The sequence below is a fragment of the Notolepis coatsorum genome, assembly GCF_963971535.1.
Source record: "Notolepis coatsorum genome assembly, chromosome: 17".
NCBI lineage: Eukaryota > Metazoa > Chordata > Actinopteri > Aulopiformes > Paralepididae > Notolepis > Notolepis coatsorum.
Genome location: NC_140181.1, coordinates 107,310,734 through 107,331,527, shown reverse-complemented (window position 1 = coordinate 107,331,527; position 20,794 = coordinate 107,310,734). Strand labels below are relative to the sequence as shown.

Here is a 20,794-nt window from a genome sequence, read left to right as displayed (position 1 = left end):
CTACAGAAGGTTAACCTTTCACTACCACACTACAGAAGATTAACCTTTCACTACCACTAGTACAGAAGGTTAACCCTTTCACTACCACACTACAGAAGGTTAACCTTTCACTACCACACTACAGAAGGTTAACCCTTTGTCGTGTGGCAGTGAAAGGCTTTTAAGCTCCGCAAAGAGGGGAGAGATGTGGATTCAAAGTGAACACACATGCTGCTTTATTAACGCTCCCCTGGTCTCTGGTTGTGTGTCCCTCAGTTCTGCACAGTGGAGGGCTTCATCACGGCGCTGGTGGACGAGTTTCCCAGGGCCCTCCGGGGCCGACGGGAGCTCTTCATCGCGGGCGTCTGCCTGGTGTCCTACCTGATCGGCCTGTCTAACATCACACAGGTACGGCGGGCGCTAAGGTTATGCCACCTCTCTGAGTATAACCGGCTGACGATCAGGCCAAACCCCGGCAAGTTCAGCATAAAAGAATGTGTAACATATCAAGTTTTAAGGTTCAAGTTTAAGTTTCTTTATTAGTTGTCACAGTAATATACAGAATACTTTTCCATGAAATGCTTTTGTTTCTGTATGAGTCCCTGGGAGTGTGGTAGATAAAAATAGATAAAAAGTATAAAATAGAAAAAGTCAAAAGTACGTAAACAAAAAGTGTTCAGTCAATATCCATATATACAATATACAATACAGAGTAAAAAAGAGTAACAGTGAGTTACAGTACAATACAGTATACAGTACAATGCAGAAATGGAATGAGGTACAACTTAGGGTGCAATGAGGTATGAATTGTAGTGCAAATCTCTTTACCAATAAATATAAAGTGTGTTAAAGTGTCTAAAGTGATCAGTACATAATGAACATAGAATATGTGATCGAATTGACACATTTGGTAGTAGGAGTTTTTTTTATATACTATTTTATATAATAGTTTAATATTTAATTAAAAGCAATACAACTTAATATAAAAAAAAGAAAAACTACTAACATTCATACTGTCTTTTACTATCGTGCACTTTGCTACTAAGGAATAGACCTTGCATAATACTACTACCTACCAGGGGCGGATTTAGGATTGTAGGAGATCCGGGGCTTAGCCCAGATAGGTGCCCGCTTTAATTTTTTTTTTTTTTTTTTTTTTTTTTTTTTTATAATTTTAATTTTTTTTTGCAGGCAAGGGGTGGTTTGGAGGAGGTCAGGCACGACCCCCTCCACGGCATTTTTTTTTTAATTTAATGAACCTGTACGTGCAATTTCCTGCAATATAGAGCCTTCAATCTTGACCAATAAAGCTGCTCTTTTCACTATAAAACTCAGTTAACGGATTTATATATTGGGGGCGGATATATCATATTTTTCATATGATCAAAAAGTGGTGGAGCAAGAGCATACCTTTGCTCCCCCAAGTTCAATAGTGGGAGAGCAGAGATGCTCCGAATGCTCTTATGGCCAGGCGTCTATGATTCACTGATACAAAGTAAAATAGTGCAGTGCAATAAAATAGTTAGTAAAATAGAATAAAATAATGCAATAGTGCATTGCAATAAAATAGTTATCATCGTATTCTTTCGGGAGGCCGGTAAGGAGTGCATTACAGTAGTCGAGTTGGCTTGAGATAAAGGCATGGATCTGGTTTTCAGCGTCCTTTTGATTTATAAATGGCCGTACTTTAGCTATGTTTCTAAGGTGGAAGAATTAAGTTTTTGTCAACTTGTTGATTGTGATTTAAAGCTTAGGTCTGAGTCTACCATGACACCAAGACTTAACTCACTCAAATACAGTTAGCAGCTGGATAGACCACAGATGGAAATTAGCTTCTGCTAAATCTGGTGCAAGCATATTTTCATGTAACAATGATGAATAGTAAAAATTTTTTTTTTTTTTAATAGATTCGGGGCTTTTCAGAAAACATTCGGGGCTTGAGCCCAAGTAGCCACCCCCTAGCCCCGCCCCTGCTACCTACTATGACAATGCAATATTTATAACCTGTCTCTAGAGAGGAATACGTTATGCCGTCTCTGTACACATAGGCTCCTTGTATGACAGGTGTGAATGTTTCTGCGACCAGGGTGGCATCTACGTGTTCAAGCTGTTTGACTACTACTCCGCCAGCGGCATGTGTCTGCTCTTCCTGGTCTTCTTCGAGTGCATCTCCATATCCTGGTTCTACGGTGTGTATTTAAGACATTTAAGGCCAGACTAAAAACCCACTTTTACTCCCTAGCCTTCAATAAACCCTGATTTCCCCACACCTTAACTCACACACTCCCATGCAATGGACCTGTCTCAAAACCCTGCCCTCTTTTCTTGATCCTCCAATCACAGCTGTCGCTTACCTCTGACTTCCTCGTACAAACAAAGTTTGTACGAGGAAGTCAGAGGTAAGCGACAGCTGTGATTGGAGGATCAAGAAAAGGGGCAGGGTTTGAGACAGGTCTATTGTATCCTGCCCCCTCCCCCTTGTATTTCTTCTTGTGCTCCTCTGTCCCCTGTGTGCTATGTACTTTGTGCTCCCCTATCCCTATCCTACTGTTGGCCTTCTCTGAATGTACTGTCTTGTCCTGCTGTGCCTTTTTGTATTTTTGTATTTTTTTATATTATGACATTTTATGCTTTGATTGTACAGCACTTTGGTTGGCTCTTGAGTTCTTAAACGTGCTTTATAAATAAATGACTTGACTTGACTATTGTCGCTGCGTCCTTGAGTACCTACACTGTAAAAACTGAGAGTCATCTGGTAATCTATCAGCAAATTTTATTCGACCAAAAACTGTGTAAAATGCAATTAATAAATGGTTCAAGTTCATTGAATTCAGCTCAATTCGATTTCAAACGGCACATAGTCTTTTTTACAGTGTAGGTTACTAATAATTAGGGATGTCCGATATTATCGGCCGACCGATATTATCGGCCGATATCGGCAGTAAAATGTGATATCGGAAAATACCGGTATCGGTTTAAAAACAAAAAAAAACAATAACAATATTTGTTATATATATAGCCAGTGAAATTATTAGTTACCTGAAATTATTCAGTTTTTTGGACGGGGAAACCCTGCATATATCGGTATCGGTTGATATCGATTGATATCGGTATCGGAAATTAAGAGTTGGACAATATCGGAATATCGGTATCGGTAAAAAAGCCAATATCGAGCATCCCTACTAATAATTATTTAATAAATATGAATTAACCCCAATCCCAGTTTGTACAGTGTGTATATACTACAGCGAAACATTACGAAAAAGCAATTTTCACCTCTATTACCACATTGAGAACACGAAACGAACATGTCTCTACCACTATATGCACTCGACGATACAGCGCTCGACGTTCCGACACTTTGAGGAACATTGTTACTCGGAGTTTGTGCCCTTCTTGCTGACTCGTCGTAACAGAACGTGGAAGTCGCTTTGGATAAAAAAAAAATGAATGTAAATGTCAATGTGAATGAAACACGAACGAGGTAACAGGTCTGTTGTGTGAATCTTGAAGGTTCGATGGCGGAACCTTGCACCTGTCCACGCAGGGCCGGACCTGGCACATTTGGTGCCCTAGGCAAGCTTCACCACTGCGCCCCCCCCCCCCCCCCCCCACCCAAAATAAATTATTTATTTATACATTTTTTTGGCTCATTTTCCCTTATGTTAGATATTTATTTTTGTATGTCAAAATATTGGTTGCAGACATAGAGGGGGGCGCAAAAACTGGGTTCAGCTAAAAAAAAGAAAATGTATAATCAAAAGAAATGTTGGCGCCCCCCTCTGGGATGCTCCGCCCCTGTGTCCACGGGTATTAGGCCTCAAATGCCATTTATCCCCAAAGACACAAGCGCTCGTGTGTTCCGTCTCACGTGTTCCGTCTGTTCCGTCTCACCGTGTTCCGTCTGCTCCGTCTCATGTGTTCCGTCTCACGTGTTCCGTCTCACGTGTTCCGTCTCACGTGTTCCGTCTCAAGCGCGGTTTACCGGCTGCAAATTGAACTGAATCCAGGGTTCCCACAGACATTGCAAAATGAAATTAAAGGACTTTCAAGTATTTTTCCAAGCACTAATTTTCATTTTAAACGGGTGTTTAAAAGGATCAGTGGCGTCGCGTGGGTAAAATAACAGGGGAAGCCAAAAAAAAATTATTAAAAAAAAAATTATTCAATATTTTTATTAATATTTTTTTTTTTTTTCTTTTTTAAAGTCAAGCAGTCACCATGTACACTACAGTATGGCTCGGCGGCCAGTCAAACGTTATTTTTATTTATTTAACAGATTGCAGAATGGGTACAATACAGTACGGCTCAATACACATTTACGATGAATTGAAAATGGGGGACCCTGATGTAAACAAGACGAAAGTCTTTCTCTGGTCTGCATCCCCTTAACAATTGTATGTATTGAGCTGTACTGTACTGTACCCATTCTGCAATCTGTTAATAAAGTTTTCATTCATTCACACACAATTGTATAAGGGGATGCAGACCAGAGAAAGACGTTTGTCTTGTTTACATCAGGGTCATTAATACTGCTGGAGCATTGGTTAATTTTTGGTCCGATTTTTCCTTGCGCGATTTTGCGCGCCGCGTGGGAGCAAATTCGAGACACATATTGCAAAAAGGTGTCCCACGGTCTCCTCTATGGCCGTGAATATTTTCACGCGGATCGGAATCACGGCGCGCCCGTGGGACACTTTTCCGTTTCGGCGAGTTTATTCCACGCTTTCTGTTTTCCTTTTCTAAGCATTTTAGGGGCTACATGTGAATCAGTAAAAGTTGCGGGACGCCCAGATGTTTCCACGATAGAAAGCTCGCGTGGATCCCATAATAGGCTCACTTAATACAGCGTTTTTAAAATCACGCGACATTTTCAGGGTCGCGAGCCGACCTTTTCCCCTCGTTTTCGATGATGGAAGTGATTTAGGAAAAGCTTCGGCACGCCGAGAGGTCCCCGTGGATTTAATCTCGCGAGGATCGGGGCAATATTCGGCCCGTGGGAACAGTTACGGGTTAATACAATGTTCAGAGTGCAGAGGGGAAAATATGGCACCTGCCCCGCCTCCAGGTGGAATATTATGCTGAACGTCTTCCTCCCAGCTCCGTTTTAAACTTTTAGGGTGTGGCCAGTGGCAGTCAGCTCGAATCTGATTGGCTAGGATCGGATTTGGAGTTTGGACTCACTCTATAATGCTGGAAGCCTGGAGAAAGAGACCTACCCACTGCTTCTCTCCTATACTAGCACAGTCTGACAGTGTGTTAGAGGGAGTGAGAAGGAGAAGAGGGAGACATTAAAAAAATAAAAATAAAAAAAAACACAGATGCACAGATGAATGTAAACTATATTAAAAAAAATTATATTTTTTTTTTTTTTTTTTTTCATATTTCATATTTCATAATTTGATATGAAATTTATAGGGAGGCATGGCTTCCGTTGGCTTCCACAAGGATTCGCCACTGAAAAGGATACAATTCACTTCCACCGGTGAGGTGCGGTATACCGGACCGCAAATGACATCACGTCATAAATCATGTCATTCATTCCATAAGACATAGAATAAACATTTACAGACTTTCTTTTTAAATGGTTCATTTGCATGTTCTTGGTATCTGATTCTAGGGACATCTATGGATCTCAGGGAATGTATTCCCAGTGTCAGAAATATATTCTAATGAATGAACCAAAGGAGAATATCAATTCAATTATATATATATATATTTTTTTATCTTTGACTGTGAATAACACCATTAAAATTGACCAGACCTGAAAAATCTAAGCAAATGAATAAAGGGAAGATGATTAAATAGAAGGTTTTGTAGATACAGTACTGAATTCTGCCATCCGGACACATGCAATTTGAAATATGATTGTAGAATATCAGGCCTATAAATTACCTTATTATGGCCAAGTCGCACATCTATGGATCGGGCCAAATCTCCCCTTTCCAATGGCAGAATTCAATCTGGATTTAGTATCACCAGGCGTGATTCACAAGTACAGTTACTTTTTTATAATGTACATTTCTCCAAATTCTTTCATCAGATTGCAACGTAATTTTTTGCTAGACGTTCACAGAAAGGTAGAGAAACTAACTGTGTTCTGTATTATGGCAATAACGTTCAGGTTTGTGGGAGATAATCCCGGAAAATAAGAGAAATAAAAAAGTGAATCCAGAAGTCAGATGATTGACAGGGGCTGGTGTGAGCTGGGTAGGGTAGTTTTTTCGAAAGTCAAAAGCCCTGAGTCTCTTCCTTCAAAAGACTACACTCACTTTTGGCTGCGCCACTTCCTCCCGTCAATATGCGCCGGTTTCCGACTCAATGCCCTGAGATTTCTATAATCTTATATTTCACTAATAACAGTTACAATTTATTTTTTATTTTATTTAACCTTTATTTATCCAGGCAAGCAATTAAGAACAAATTTGTATATACAAAAGCAAAGGCCTTTTGTGGAAAGGGGGGTGGGAGGCTGTAACAAAAACAAGGTTATGTACAAGTAAAAAAAAAAAATACAAAATGACAGTAGCAATAGTATACAAGGACAACAATAAATAAGCGAGAGAGAATGAAAGGGAGAGAGGGAAAAAGAGAAAGGGAAAAAGAGAAAGGAAGAGTGAGAACCAGAGGGAGAGAGAGGGAGAGCGAGAACCAGAGGGGGAGAGAGAGAAGAAAGGGGGAGAGGGAGGGAGGGAGCTGAGGGGGCTTAGGGGGAGGAGGGAATAGTCTGAGGGCTATGCGTGCGATTGGGAGGCAGTCAGCAGGTGCAACAGTCGGTTAAGATCTGTTGCAGATTCTGTTTAAAAGCAGTGAGCGATGTGAGGGCAGTGAGTTTAAGGGTGTTTTGTAATGTGTTCCAGTCAGATGCAGCAGCAAATCGGAAGGCGTTGCGTCTAGAAACCGTGCAGGCTTTGGGGATGGTGAGTTTGATGAAGTTGCTGGACCTTAGGCTGTAGTTAGAAGTGGAGACGTGCAGAAGGGAGGAGAGGTAGAGAGGTGTTTTACCAAGTATGGTTTTGTAAATTATTTGAAGCCAGTGAAGAAGCCTTCTGGTGTGAAGAGATGTCCAGTCCACCAGGTTATAAAGGTCACAATGGTGAGTGGTGAAGGGTGCACTGGTGGCAAAACGGATGGCGGAATGATGGAGTATGTCGAGTTTTCTGAGGGCATGCTGGGATGCCATTCTATAGATGGTGTCGCCATAATCAAATATAGGGAGGATGGTCATCTTGACAAGAGTGTGTTTAGCCGAGCGGGTGAAGGAAGCTTTGTTGCGGTACAGGAAGCTCATCGAGCTTTGACTTTGGCCTGCAGGTGTTTTATGTGAGTAGAGAAGGAGAGGGATGGGTCTAGCCAGAGGCCAAGGTATTTATAAGAGGTAACAAACTCCAGCTCTGAGCCGTCGGCACAGGTGATTTTATGGGTGCTAGCAGTGTCATGCTTTCTGTTAAAGAGCATACATTTAGTCTTCTTGGAGTTGAGAAGAAGGTGGAGACTGTGAAAGGACTGTTCAATAGAGGTAAGGCTAATTTGAAGAGTGAAGGGCCTGCTGAGTACAAGATGGTGTCGTCAGCGTATAGATGGATCTGTGAATTTCCAGCAGCCTTGGCTACATCGTTGATGTAGATAGAGAACAGCAAGGGACCCAAGATGGAGCCCTGAGGCACCCCTCCGTCTTCACCTGCTAAACACAATCATTGGTAAACAAACGTACTGCTGAAAATATACACTTTGACTGCTGTTTTGACAGGGTTAGGGTCTTTACTCTTGGTTACATTTGAAAAGAAAACGCAACATTAATTCATACATTCTGTAGAGATGGATTTATGGCCTGATGTAATTTGCGGTCCAGTACCGGACCGCTCTGGCTTAAGAGGTTAACCCTGTGAGGCCCAAATAAAAAAGACATTAGCAACATTAGAGGCCAGAGGGTGGGACCTATAAACACATGAAGGGTGCTGTGACTGAAAAAAAGGTTGAGAAACGCTGGTATATATGGTGTGGCTCTTTGTGGTACCACAGTAATTTTTGTGGCTCTTAGTCTCTGACTGGTTGGCCACCCCTGCTCTAGACTGTCTGACATAATTATCGTTATTTTTTTTCCAAACGTATTCAAGAGTAAACATCCTAACCATGTCACAACAGCAGTCATTGTGTATATTTTCAGCAATACGTTTGTTTACCAATAGTTAAATTGTTATTAGTGAGATTTTAGTTTTTGAAATGTTTTGTTTTGATCCTGGAGATTGGCCATTTTGAATTAGCGGCCGTCGCTGAATGATGACGATTGTAGTCATTTTGAGAAGAGGACATCCAGAGCTCTCAATGAGCATTGGAATTTCTAAAAACTACACTTCGCAAGCAAATTACTTGTGTATGAATTATTTTTATTTCTCTTATTACTTGGCATTATATACCACAAAACTGAACGTTATTGGCATAAATTGGAGCGCAGTTAGTTTGTCTCCCCTATTGTGAACATTTAGCAACCATCCGATTTGAAATCAGTTTCAAAATGGCGGAGCTGTGGCAAGAATAAAAAACCTACTGTACATACAGTAGATTTCATTCTCTGTTCTTCATGCACGCCTGGTGATACTAAATCCATAATGTAATAAGGTCATTTATAGGCCTCATATTCTATATTCTATAATAATATTTCAAATAGCATGGGTCCAGATGGCAGAATTCAGTACTGTATCTACAAAACCTTCTGTTTCATCATCTTCCCTTTATTAATTTCCTTAGATTTTCTGTACATGTGATCTCAAGAAGGTACTGAACGAGATCAGTGGCAGTTTTGTATGTCTGGTCATTTTTAGCATGGTGTTATTCACTGTCAAAGATGCAAAGAAAAATCACAATTCATATTCTCCTTTGTTTCATCACAATTTAAGCAAGCCTAGTAATAGACACAATATTTCTGACACTGGGAATACATTCACTGATGTCCATAGATGTCCCTAGATACCAAGAACATGCAAATGTACCTTGTAGAAGTGGAGCAATCTTCCATTTACTTAGAGGTATGTATTTTAGGCGGATTTTCTGAAAATAGGGCTCCGGGCTTAAGAGGTTGAAACCAATTTCCGACAATTAGTTACACTTTAAATAAAAATAAAAAAAATTCTTGATTCAGAACAATTTTATCATGGATTTGAATTTCAAGGACTTTTTAAGCACTTTGTTTTTAAGTAATTCCAGGCCTTGACTTTTTTTTTGTCAAAAACCAAGCACTTTAAGCACTTCAAGGACCTTGTGCGAACCCTGTGAATTGGACATTAATATTTTGATCACAAGAGTTTGTTTGTTGGTCTCGCAGGTGTGAATAAGTTCTACGACAACATCGAGGAGATGATCGGCTACAGGCCGTGCTTGTGGTGGAAGCTGTGCTGGGTGGTGTTCACGCCTCTCATCGTCGGCGTGAGTACCGCTCCTGACAAGTACATCCAGGGTCATGACAAATGAAAACAATAAATAACGGTCAATGTTACCGTTAGCTGGTTAGCCTCTGGCCGTCTCCAGCTGAGACTATGCTGCCTGGAACCAACAGCGTTGTCAGGATGCATAAACCACGTGTCGTGTCTCCCACAGGGGGTGTTCTTGTTCAGCGCCATTCAAATGGTTCCTCTCAAGATGGGGGACTATGTGTTCCCGGGCTGGGGCCAGGGGGTGGGCTGGCTCATGGCCCTCTCCTCCATGCTGCTCATACCAGGGTACATGGTCTACATGTTCCTGGGACTCAAGGGAACCTACAAAGAGGTAAGGATGAAAGAGTGTACGTGGCATTTGAGGTTAGCAAAGCACACAAACACACACAATCAATTTAGAATGTACAATAAATCAATCACCAACACACAGTTGAAAAAAGGTTATCGTCTAACTCAGTGGTTCTCAAACTGTGGTACGCGTACCATTAGTGGTACTTGGTGGTACTGCTGGTGGTACTTGAAAACATTTCTAAAAAAGCTAAAAAAAAAAAAAAAAAAAAAAATTTGCAGTCAGGCCACTGAACTTAGAAGCAGGCCATGCCAGTGTTTCTGGTTGCAGCAGCGCGATAGTTAGATAATCTAAGTGGGGAACAACCAGGAGATCACTGTGACAGAGAGTAATGCAGTCTAAACAGTCATAAATCTTTAATTCAACTGCAGTCCTGATCATAACCATTTATTTTTAGATTTCTTGTAATGTCAGATAAAAAATGAAATATTCCCACTTTTCTGAAAAGAGTTGGTGTTAAATCTGACATTACAAAAAATCCATCAAAATATGTGTTGCTGCTAATCATTGACACATGCCTAGCCTGTAATAATCCCCCCCAGAAAAATGTACTTTGCATTTGATATATTGTAAATATTTTACTTTTTGTGTGTTTTTTTTAACAATAATTTGTGATGCCATCACACAAACTGGCATGTAAAGGGTAAACATTTAAAAATGTATTGAATATGTGTTTTCTTTTCTTTTTTACAATAATTTGTGATGCGCACCAGAATGCATGAAATTAAGTTTTTGTAACAAAATAATTGTGTGTGTGTGTGTGTGTGTGTGTGTGTGTGTGTGTGTGTGTGTGTGTGTGTGTGTGTGTGTGTGTGTGTGTGTGTGTGTGTGTGTGTGTGTGTGTGTGTGTGTGTGTGTGTGTGTGTGTGTGTGTGTGTGTGTGTGTGTGTGTGTGAGAGAGAATGACGGACAATTGCTTGCTGTGTGAGAGAGAGAGAGAGAGAGAGAGAGAGAGAGAGAGAGATAGAGAGAGAGAGAGAATTAAGTACATTTGCTGAAATACAGTTGTTCTTAATTTTCTCACTTGCTATGTGAGAATGTTAGTTATTATGTTCTCAATGCCCCTTGCATTGTATGAGTTGTGTGGAAGCGTTTGCTAGCTCTAGTGCTATCCCTTTGTACATTGTGGCTGTGTCTGACAAAAGTTAACAATAAATAATGGTATTAGGAATACATTTGCCTCCTGCGTGAACTGTGCATAGCTGAATAGACTGTGTTTTAACGCCGGTCATATGGTGGTACTTGGAGAGCCAGCTACGTTCTCAGGTGGTACTTGGTGTAAAAAGTTTGAGAACCACTGGTCTAACTCACTTGTATTGTGTAAATCACTTGTTTACAGAAGCTCTATACAGGACCATAATACGAGAGGGACCAGAAATGGTCAGTTTGTACTCCCTCGTCCTAGAAAGCGGTCTTTTATTTATAGGTGCATAACACTCTGGAACAACCTACCTAGTTATCTCTACACTTTTAGTAAATCGATTTTTAAAAAGAAACTCAAATCTCAATTACAGCTGTTGCCTTAATGTGTATTGCATTTGTGTATGGGTTTTTGCCTATTAGTCTACACGTTTTCACATTTTCTATCTTTAAAAATGGGTATTTATTGTATGTTTTAGTTAATTGCTTTGTTTTTTATTTCTATCTATGGCATCTGTGAAAGTAGCTTACTTGCTGTATACTAAATCCTTGTTTTTATCTTTTCTATCGATCTATGCATTAATTGTTTTATGTATTATGTTGTGTGGACCCCAGGAAGACTAGCTGGGAGCCACGGCACCAGCTAATGGGGATCCTCAATAAAGACAATAAAACACGGTCAACAATGTATACGGCAGTGGCACATCAGCGAAAGCAATTCGATGTTGACATAGAGCGGTTATTCATTTATTTGTTTTATCTCAGAAGAAACAAGAGTACTCTGTTCTAGGTCAGGTTTTAAGAGATACCATGATCCCGACATTAGTTCTAGCACGAGGAACCTGAAGACCTAGAGACAATCACATCCAGAGCCGTAGAGATGAGATATATAAGCTGGTGATTTACAGAGTAGGGCTTTATAAATAATACAGATACCAATGATTACTGTGCCTGTCAGACAGAGAAGCCCAACCAACCTTATGGTAAAGAATACAGTGGTGAGTAGCTATCGCTGGTTATAAACCTGAGGGCTAAGGAGCGGTAAACACAGTCTAAGGTCCTCAGTGTGGAGGCAGCAGCACATCTGTATATTACATTACATTGCCAGATCATCTCAAAACCCTGTCCTCTCTTCTTGTTCTTCCAATCACAACGGTTGCTTCCCTCGGAAAATAGATGGGGGCGGGACTTGAGATATGTCAATTACATTGCCATTTATTCCATGGTTCAGTTATTTGCTCGGCACGAACCAAATCGTAACCTAGTCTGCTTCTTTACATGTGGGCTGATCCTTAGCATCCTACTCATCTCGTTGTGCTTCTCTCCCAGCGACTCCGGATCATGCTCCACCCTGCTCCCATACCCAGACGGACTCAGGAGAACGGACCCGAGCAGCAAGCAGAGACCAGCGCCGCTGCCCTCGCTAGCCCCGCCGACCCGGCCAGTCCAACCGGCCCGGCTCCAGCAAACCCGGCTAGCCCTACCGATCCAGCTCTAGTCAAATCGACTAGCCCTACAACCCCGGCTCCCCTGGCTATCGTGGCAGCCACCGCCGCCAGCCCTGTGAACCCAGCGGCTAGTCCTACCGCAGCGACCGGCCCGGCTAATCCCGCCGCCATGGCCACGAGCCCAACCACCGCGCTGTCGCCACCGAACCCAGCGAGCCCGACGGAGGCTGTGGATCCTCCGAACCCAACGAGCCCGATCGCCAACCTGACCAACCTGACCAACCTAACCAACCTGACCAACCTGACCAACCTGACCAACCTGACCAACCTGACCAACCTAACCAACGCCGAAGCCAATGTCTAGAGACGGAAGAGAGCCTCGTGGAGCGTGTCGACAAAAAGAGAACATTTTACAAAGGACTTCCAAGATTCCAATTGATTACCTACCTCCAGGGGCAACATGTGATCAAACAGATTTTCAAATCCATGTTTAATTTGTTTCTGCATTTGTAAAACCAACCCAATAATGTCTCATTATTGATATGCATTATGGATACATAATGTCCCATTATTGATATGCATTATGGATACAAAATCAAAGACTGTTAGACAAAAACGACCATAAATCGGAGTAAAAATGTAAACATACTGTGTAATACTGTGAGAAAAGAGAAGAAGAAAAAAATAACTATAGAATAGCAATTTGTTGAATATCTTCATGAACCAAGTGAATACGGTGTGAATATAGTAGATGAAGTAGTAGAACAAAGTTGATATCTTAGGAGAGTGCAAGGGATCGGGTCAATTTTATTGTGGTTGTTTACCAAACCTCACATGGTTGCACTCGACTACAGGCCACAGGGGAGAAGCTCTGAGTGAAGCACAAGACCAGTGGGAAGCTACACAGCCCTGGATTCAAATCCAGAGAAGCTACATAGCCCTGGACAAATCCAGTATCTGTTGATTCTGTGTGCGTGAGAGAGAGACTGTTATTTTTCCTTCCTTTTTTTGAGTAAAACAAAAAGAAAAAAACAACGACAAACTTTTATGTGATTGAGACATTTTTTGAATAATTTTTAGGATGTTTTCTACTACATGTGTTGTGATGGAGGACCAAAATCATAGGCAGACGAAAGCAAAAACGATGCCACGTTAGCGTTAGGTTGGCAAAGCACAGGGTACAAGAAGTACGAAAAGAAGAGGGAAAAAGCACAGGGTACACAAAGTACAAAAATAAGAGAAAAAAGCACAGGGTACAAAAAGTACAAAAAGAAGAAGAAGAAAGCACAGGTTAGAAAATTTACAAACATTCCCTCAATGCTGACAGTCAATCCTGTTTACTTTCTGCATGCTTTCCTCAGGAACATCAGGGACCAAAATGTCGCCTGACAATTAAAAAGAGAAAAAGATAAACATGAACAGAGAAGGCCTTAAGCCAGTTAACAACACATTTCTACCAAGCCGTAGTCGCTTTACACCACCGGGTGGATCTAACACAGAATATATCGCTTTGTACGTTAGCACAAGAAAACTCGGACCAACTCTGTTTGAATACAGTCATTCATTTTACTTTGCGTGTAATGATCAATTCTACTTTGATCAATATGTATTCAGCAATACATATGTAGGTGTATAGGCAGGCACGGACCAGTAGGCGAGTGTGCCGTTTCTCTTATGGTTTAGGTAGTCTTTGCTTTACTAGTGAAAAAGCGCAAAGCTTTAATTTCCACAGACTCTTTGCCTCGGCGTGTTAGAGGACAATGCTAGTTTGCTTCCTTGGCAGCTACTGTGAAAAGCATCTGGGTCGAATAAATCATGTTTACTTTTTGAAAAGCAAAACAACTATACATGAGAAATGTGAGATGGCTACGGTTCATGTCCTGTGAATTTGTATTAAAGTTACTCTACACAGTTTTCTCTGGGATCTTTGTTTGTAAAACTGTTACTGTGTAAAACATGTGAACTGTGAATGTCTGTAATACATTGGAAGTTATTGTCTAAATGTGAAAAAAGATTCTAAAGGGGTTGCTGTTTTCTGCAATAATATTTTGATCACAGAAACTGAAGCACATATACACAGACGTATAAGAATGAAGATGACAATGAAGATATTGATGATTATATAAAAAAAAATAGAAACTATGTCTAGTAAAAAAAAAACTATTGTTTTGTATATTTTTAACTGTATCACTGCCCAATGTACAACATAATATAAACATGATATGTATCTAAATGGTGTCACATGATAAAGCACGATTGTCATGTTATACAAAAAGAAAAAAAGACTGAAAAAATAAAGAATTATAGAAAATATAAATACAATTCATGCCTGGCGGCATATGTACGTTTATTTTGCACAAGTGTTTAATGTAGCAGCCTATTAGCGCTCTCCACAGTGTAACATTTGTTACGGAGAAATTAGGTCACCATGACCGTCCAATCAAATGCATGTATTCGGCAGGCGGAGTTCCTCCCGCTGTAATTGGCTATTGTTTGTCTCCCATCTTGGAAATAAATCCTCCCGTTGTTGACGGGATATATTTCCGGTGAATAGATTTGCACGTTTAAGAGAAAAATGTGTAATGAAGAAAAGTAACAAGCTTGTGGGATTAACCCTTTCACTGCGACAATACACAGACGGTTAACCCTTTCACTGCCACACGACAGCAGGTTAACCCTTTCACTGCCACACTACAGAAGGTTAACCCTTTACTATCACACTACCGACGGTAACCGTCGGTAGTGTGATAGTAAAGGGTTAACCTTCTGTAGTGTGGCAGTGAAAGGGTTGTGTAATGGGGACAGTAACGAGGTGGATTAAAAGCCAGGAGAGAATCTGGGAGAGAACAGGAGAGCTGTGGTCCTGTCCCATAGGTGCAGAGGACAGACAACAGAGAGCTTCGCTGAGTGTAACTGAGTGAAGATGACAACCCCATCTCACCATCTCACGCCATCATAGGCCTTTGCAGTGGACTAAATATACAACCCCCAAAAAGGATCAAGAGGGGGAGGAGGGGAGGGGGGGAGGGGGGGGTGGCATCATTGAGAGCGAAGCGTCTGAAACCGTGCCTTGTGGCTTAATAGGCAGAAACACAGTGATCGCGAGGCAAGAGAAAACTCACCACAAAACAGCTCTGGCCCCCGGGCCTGGCCCCACCCGCTCCATCTCCCCATGTGTGTGTGTGTGTGTGTGTGTGTGTGTGTGTGTGTGTGTGTGTGTGTGTGTGCCTGTGTGTGTGTGTGTGTGTGTGTGTGTGTGTGTGTGTGTGTGTGTGTGTGTGTGTGTGTGTGTGTGTGTGTGTGTGTGTGTGTGTGTGTGTGTGTGTGTGTGTGTGTGTGTGCGTGCCTGCTCCCCCCCCTCCTGCAGTCGCTGCCTCCATTAGCTTCCAGTGTGATAAGAGAGACAGCACCAGCTGACACCACAACAATGACTCCTCGCTCATGGAGGGAGGAGAGAGAGAGAGAGAGAGAGAGAGAGAGAGAGAGAGAGAGAGAGAGAGAGAGAGAGAGAGACCACAACAATGACTCCTCGCTCACAGAGGGAAGAGTGAGATGTCCCCTCTATAGTAGCTTGTGGCAAACTGTGTCTGTGTGTGTGTGTGTGGGGGGGGGGGAGAGAGAGGGGAGGAGAGAGAGGTGGGGAGAGAGAGGGGAGGAGAGAGAGGGGGGAGAGAGAGGTGGGGAGAGAGAGGGGAGGAGAGAGAGGTGGGGAGAGAGAGGGGAGGAGAGAGAGGGGGGAGAGAGGGGGGGAGAGAGAGAGGGCAGGAGAGAGGGGGGAGAGAGAGGGGGGTGAGAGGGGGAGAGAGAGGGGGGAGGAGAGAGAGGGGGGAGAGAGAGGGGAGGAGAGAGAGGGGGAGAGAGGGGGAGAGAGAGAGGGCAGGAGAGAGGGGGGAGAGAGAGGGGGGAAAGAGGGGGGAGAGAGAGGGGAGGGGGGGAAAGAGAGAGGGGGGAGAGAGGGGGAGAGAGGGGGGGGAAGAGAGAGAGAGGGGGAGAGAGAGGAGGGGAGAGAGGGGGAGAGAGAGGGGGGAGGGGGAGGGAGAGAGGGGGGAGAGAGAGAGAGAGGGTGGGAGAGAGGGAGAGGGGGGAGGGGAGAGAGAGAGAGGGGGGAGAGAGAGAGAGCTAGAGAGGGGGGAGATGGGGAAGGCAGAGAGAGAGGGGGGAGATGGGGGATGGAGAGAGAGAGGGGGGAGATGGGGGATGGAGAGAGAGAGAGGGGGGAGATGGGGGATGGAGAGAGAGAGAGGGGGGAGAGAGAGGGGGGAGGGGGAGGGAGAGAGGTGGTGAGAGGGGGGAGATGGGGGAGGGAGAGCGAGAGAGCGGGGGGAGAGAGAGGGGAGGGGGGAGAGGGGGGAGAGAGAGAGGGAGAGAGAGAGAGAGAGAGAGAGAGAGAGAGAGAGAGAGAGAGAGAGAGAGAGAGAGAGAGAGAGAGATGGGACAGAAAGATGTGAGTGTGAGTATATATTGGATAACGCCCCTAATGGCAGCTGAAAGTAGCCATTGATGGATGACCTGCTACCAGCCCCGTATTCCCAGCTGTGCATCTAGCATCATTACCTATGAAAAGCAGTCACACCGAGGCCTGCACTGATGTCTTGCCTCCACAAGAGCAATATATCATCATCTTCAGGTGGGGGGGACAGGAGCCGGAAGTTCTTGATTAGTTGGGAGCAATCAGGCAGAACACAGTTAGTCTTTAGGTTAGGGCTGGCAACGTGCACACGCTTCAACTGAGATCGATTGAGAATTATGTGAGTGGAATTATTTTTTAATAATAAATAAATAAAATGAAATCCCTACAGCAGGGGTCAGCAACCTTTTTGACATGGAGTGCCTGTTTGAAATATAGTTGTAACTAGTGTGCCTCAACAATATTCCATGTGTAACTGAGGGGTACAATTCCCTGACTGTATTAATAAGTATGGTATCATTAAACCACTACTGTCTTATGTACATTACTACTGGCCATACAGTACACAGGTATATGATATGAACACCTCCACAATGACACGGTTCCACACAAATCTGGGTTATAATAATATTTATTAGTAGCAATGATAGTATATTACAATACTTTACGTAGAGTGCGCTTATAAGGCGAAAGAATGTGCGTGAGCAAATCAATAACGTAAGTCCATTATCATATTACGCAGGAGATAATTAATACCACCTGTATCTTAGGAATTATATCTATGGTACACTAGTAAGGCAGCGGGAGATACTGGTAGGCTTGTAGGCCAGCAAGGGGAGGAAATGTTCGAATGCAAACTCTGGATCAACGGGGACTCAATAAGCTCCTGCTACGGGAGACGCTACATTACTCCCTTGATCGGCAGACGAAAGCAGCAGCTGTAATCCAAGTATGCGTGCAGCATAGGTGAAAGCCAGCCAGCCTCTCCAAGAGACGGGCTCGAGTGATGTTCCTCACGGGTAAATCCCACACAGTAGTGGGTGTAGACGATTCTCCTCCGCTCCGACAGCCACAGGACCAAAGCAATAATCCAGCTGGAAAGGGCTCTGCATTCACCGGTGTAGATTCTCCGGTGCGCGGTACTTCACATTAACTAGGTCGAACTTGACGTTATTCCACTAAGCTCCGACACTTTACTATCCTATTCGCACGCGGTTATAAGTGCTCTATTTAGACGCACAGTTGCTCACTTCACTTGGTCGTTGACTCGTGATGAAGGCTTTTTACGGTTGAGGGTAACACGTTTCTAGGTTAACTTGACTTTAGGCTAAGTGCTTCTGTATCCACCTGCGACGTATTTATACGTTAGGTGAACAAACTAGTACCAGCCTTATTCCTGTCTCGTATTCTTGCGCAGAGCCGTTCATGTGCAGGCATGTCTTTGGCGGTGACTTTGAACTCGGCATTGGGGGTATGGCCGTGGCGCCTAGGGGACCGCTGTCCAATAGGAGAACGAAATATTATGGTCTGTACTAGGTAAAAGGGATATTCCGTGTATATGTACAAAGAATACACAAGGGATATCAGACGATATACAAATATTATGCAATATATATCAATTAATAAATATGTATATTCGGTTTAATCTGATCCTTCGTAACAGCCGCCTCCTAATTAGTCCCACCTAATTAGATAAGCAGAGACAGATTAACCGCACTGTCCACTACTCAATGTCCGTTGTGAGGGTAGGGCAGTTCACAAAGTCAGTGGGTCATGGTCGTCATTAGGAGAGTCGGGGAGCCTTGGCAACTCTATCAGCCTCGCCACGGGTCGGGTGTATGTCCGCCTCTGGCCGAGCACTTCGGCCGCTCTGACCTTTCCGTCGGCACCAGTGATCACTTTGCTTACGCGGCCGGCCGGCCACGCAGCTCGGGGTAGTGACTGGTCTATGATCATGACGACTGGACGGGATGAAGGGGGGCTTAGGAGGAAGCGGGCCTGAGACTGCTTTGATCTGTGCTTGGCTGTGCCTCCTCCTCCTCCGTCTGTTTCTCTTGTTTGCTCTGTACCCCGTCTGAGGAGGGGCCGGTTCTGGCCGCCCCGTCAAGGAGTCGCTTGGGGTGCTGGGTTCGAGGTCAGCTACGTCTGGAGCGCAGCTAAGGGGGGTGGAGTTCCGAACTCCCTCTTGTGCCCACGGTTCTCTCACAGGCCTCTCGCTTAATGTCAATAGCCTCTCAACGGGCTGTACGAGGGTCGCTCGCCTTTGTGTGTAGGCAGCGTGTAGACGTGGGTCCATCCTAGTCGGGTCTGAACCGCGACTGGGCATCCTTTGGGTCCGATGTGGGCCGCCTCAATTGGGAGAATGAGATCCGCGTGGTCGGAGCCGATGAGCAGGGTCGGTGTGGCGCCGTCGATAAGCGGTATAGGTAGTTGACGTAGGTGCACATACTTGGCCATCAGCTGTGGGATGGGGTAGGTGTACTGTGATAGGCCTATGTCGTGGCTGGTGAAGACGTTGGTAATACTATACTGCTTCTCGGGCTGGTCCACCGCTGCTATCTTGAAGGAGACCTTTTCACCCTTTATGGTCTTCTGGTCCCTTCTGATGGTGCGTATTGTCATGGTACCTTTGGCACCCCGCAGGCCCAACTGGGCTGCTGCAGAAGCGAGGAGGAGAGTCTTTTCAGACCCATCGTCCAGGACGGCGTAAGTGTCCAGGACCTTGTCCTCGTAGCTCAGGAGCACTCTGAGCACTTTGATGAGCACTCGGGGGGTCCCGCTATGCTGGTCAATGTGGAGCACTCCTGTTGGTCGGTTGCTTTGGGTCTTCTGGAGGGCCCCGCACCGTGCTGCGCGGTAAGCGGCGCCCGCCTGGGCCGCCTCACGCCACTGTTCAACTTGGGCGGGGTTCAGTGTCTTATATTCGGCGCACTGTGCCATCCAGTGTCCGCCGTCGCAGTAGGTACAGTAGGGGGCGGTCTGGTGGCTCTTCGGTACTGGTGCCACCGCCTCGGCATGGTACATTACCGCGACGGGCCCACTCTGTTGTCCTGGCTGACGCCTGTTGATGTCATGCAGGACCTCCAAGTGGGCGCCACCGCACCTGCCGCACTTCTTCTTCAAGCGGCACTCAGCTGCCATGTGGCTGCGCGCGCAGCGGAAGCAGCGGCGGTGGTCCTTGATCCACTGACTCACCTCATCCGTGGTCAGCTTCTTGAAATCTTCGCATTGATACAGCCGATGTTCCCCTTCACAGTACTGGCATTCAATCTTCCACTCCTCTTTCGTCGAGGGGGTGTCGTGGTTCTTGTGCTGCGGTACTGATTCGGCTTGGTGCATAACGGTCACCGACCGGCGGTTATCATTTGATCCCCGAGGTCCTGGTCTTGGGCTTGGTCCACTCCATACGAACGTGTCCAGTCGTAGGCTGCTGACCTCCCTGGCGAGGAAATCAGACAAGTCTAGGAGGGATGCCTCTGGACCGTTGGGGTCGCGGTGGTCTCTCTGCCGCCGAAAACGCTCTTGTCGGGCGGGAGGGAGCTTCTCTAATATTCTCTCTACATTTGAGTTAGCGTACAGTTCGTATATCCCTTTTTCCTTTTGGGACTCCAGCATCCCTACCAGGGACTGTACCTTGATAGAGAGGTCATCTAGTGCTCTGTTGTCTCTGGCTGGGGGGAGACGGTCAATGTCTCTTATCTCCTGTATCACGTAGTCCCATATGCGTCCATAACGTTGGTCGAGGGCTACTAGAGCCGCGGTGTATGGGGTAGTAGAGTTGGAATATGCCAGCGCTATATTGTGCGCTCTGGGCACCTTCAGGTGCTTGAGTAGGATAGCATACTTGTACGTTTCATCCGGTACATCGGACATCATTGTCTCTAAGCACATTCGTAGCTCTGTGTACTGTGCTCTGTTCTCGTGTGTGAAGTCCAGGAACGTCGGTGTGCCAAGGTACGATGCCATGGATGGCTGGCACATCGGTGAGCGTTGGGGGAGAGGCCTCCTGGGCGAGCTTCCCCGTGCGTGTCGTCTTGGG

At 44.5% G+C, this 20,794-nt stretch overlaps 1 protein-coding gene across 1 annotated transcript in view; it reads left to right on the top strand.

The window, feature by feature from the left end:
* Positions 1 to 12,711, top strand: part of LOC311244213 (sodium- and chloride-dependent GABA transporter 1-like) — a gene marked incomplete at both ends in the record, with an annotated part of 28,619 nt that extends 15,908 nt beyond the window's left edge. Inside the window, 5 exon segments of the mRNA XM_084333619.1 lie at positions 256 to 387; positions 2,066 to 2,168; positions 9,302 to 9,402; positions 9,574 to 9,741; positions 12,229 to 12,711. Coding sequence (XP_084189745.1) covers positions 256 to 387; positions 2,066 to 2,168; positions 9,302 to 9,402; positions 9,574 to 9,741; positions 12,229 to 12,711 — 987 coding nt within the window.
* Positions 12,712 to 20,794: the final 8,083 nt, after the last annotated feature.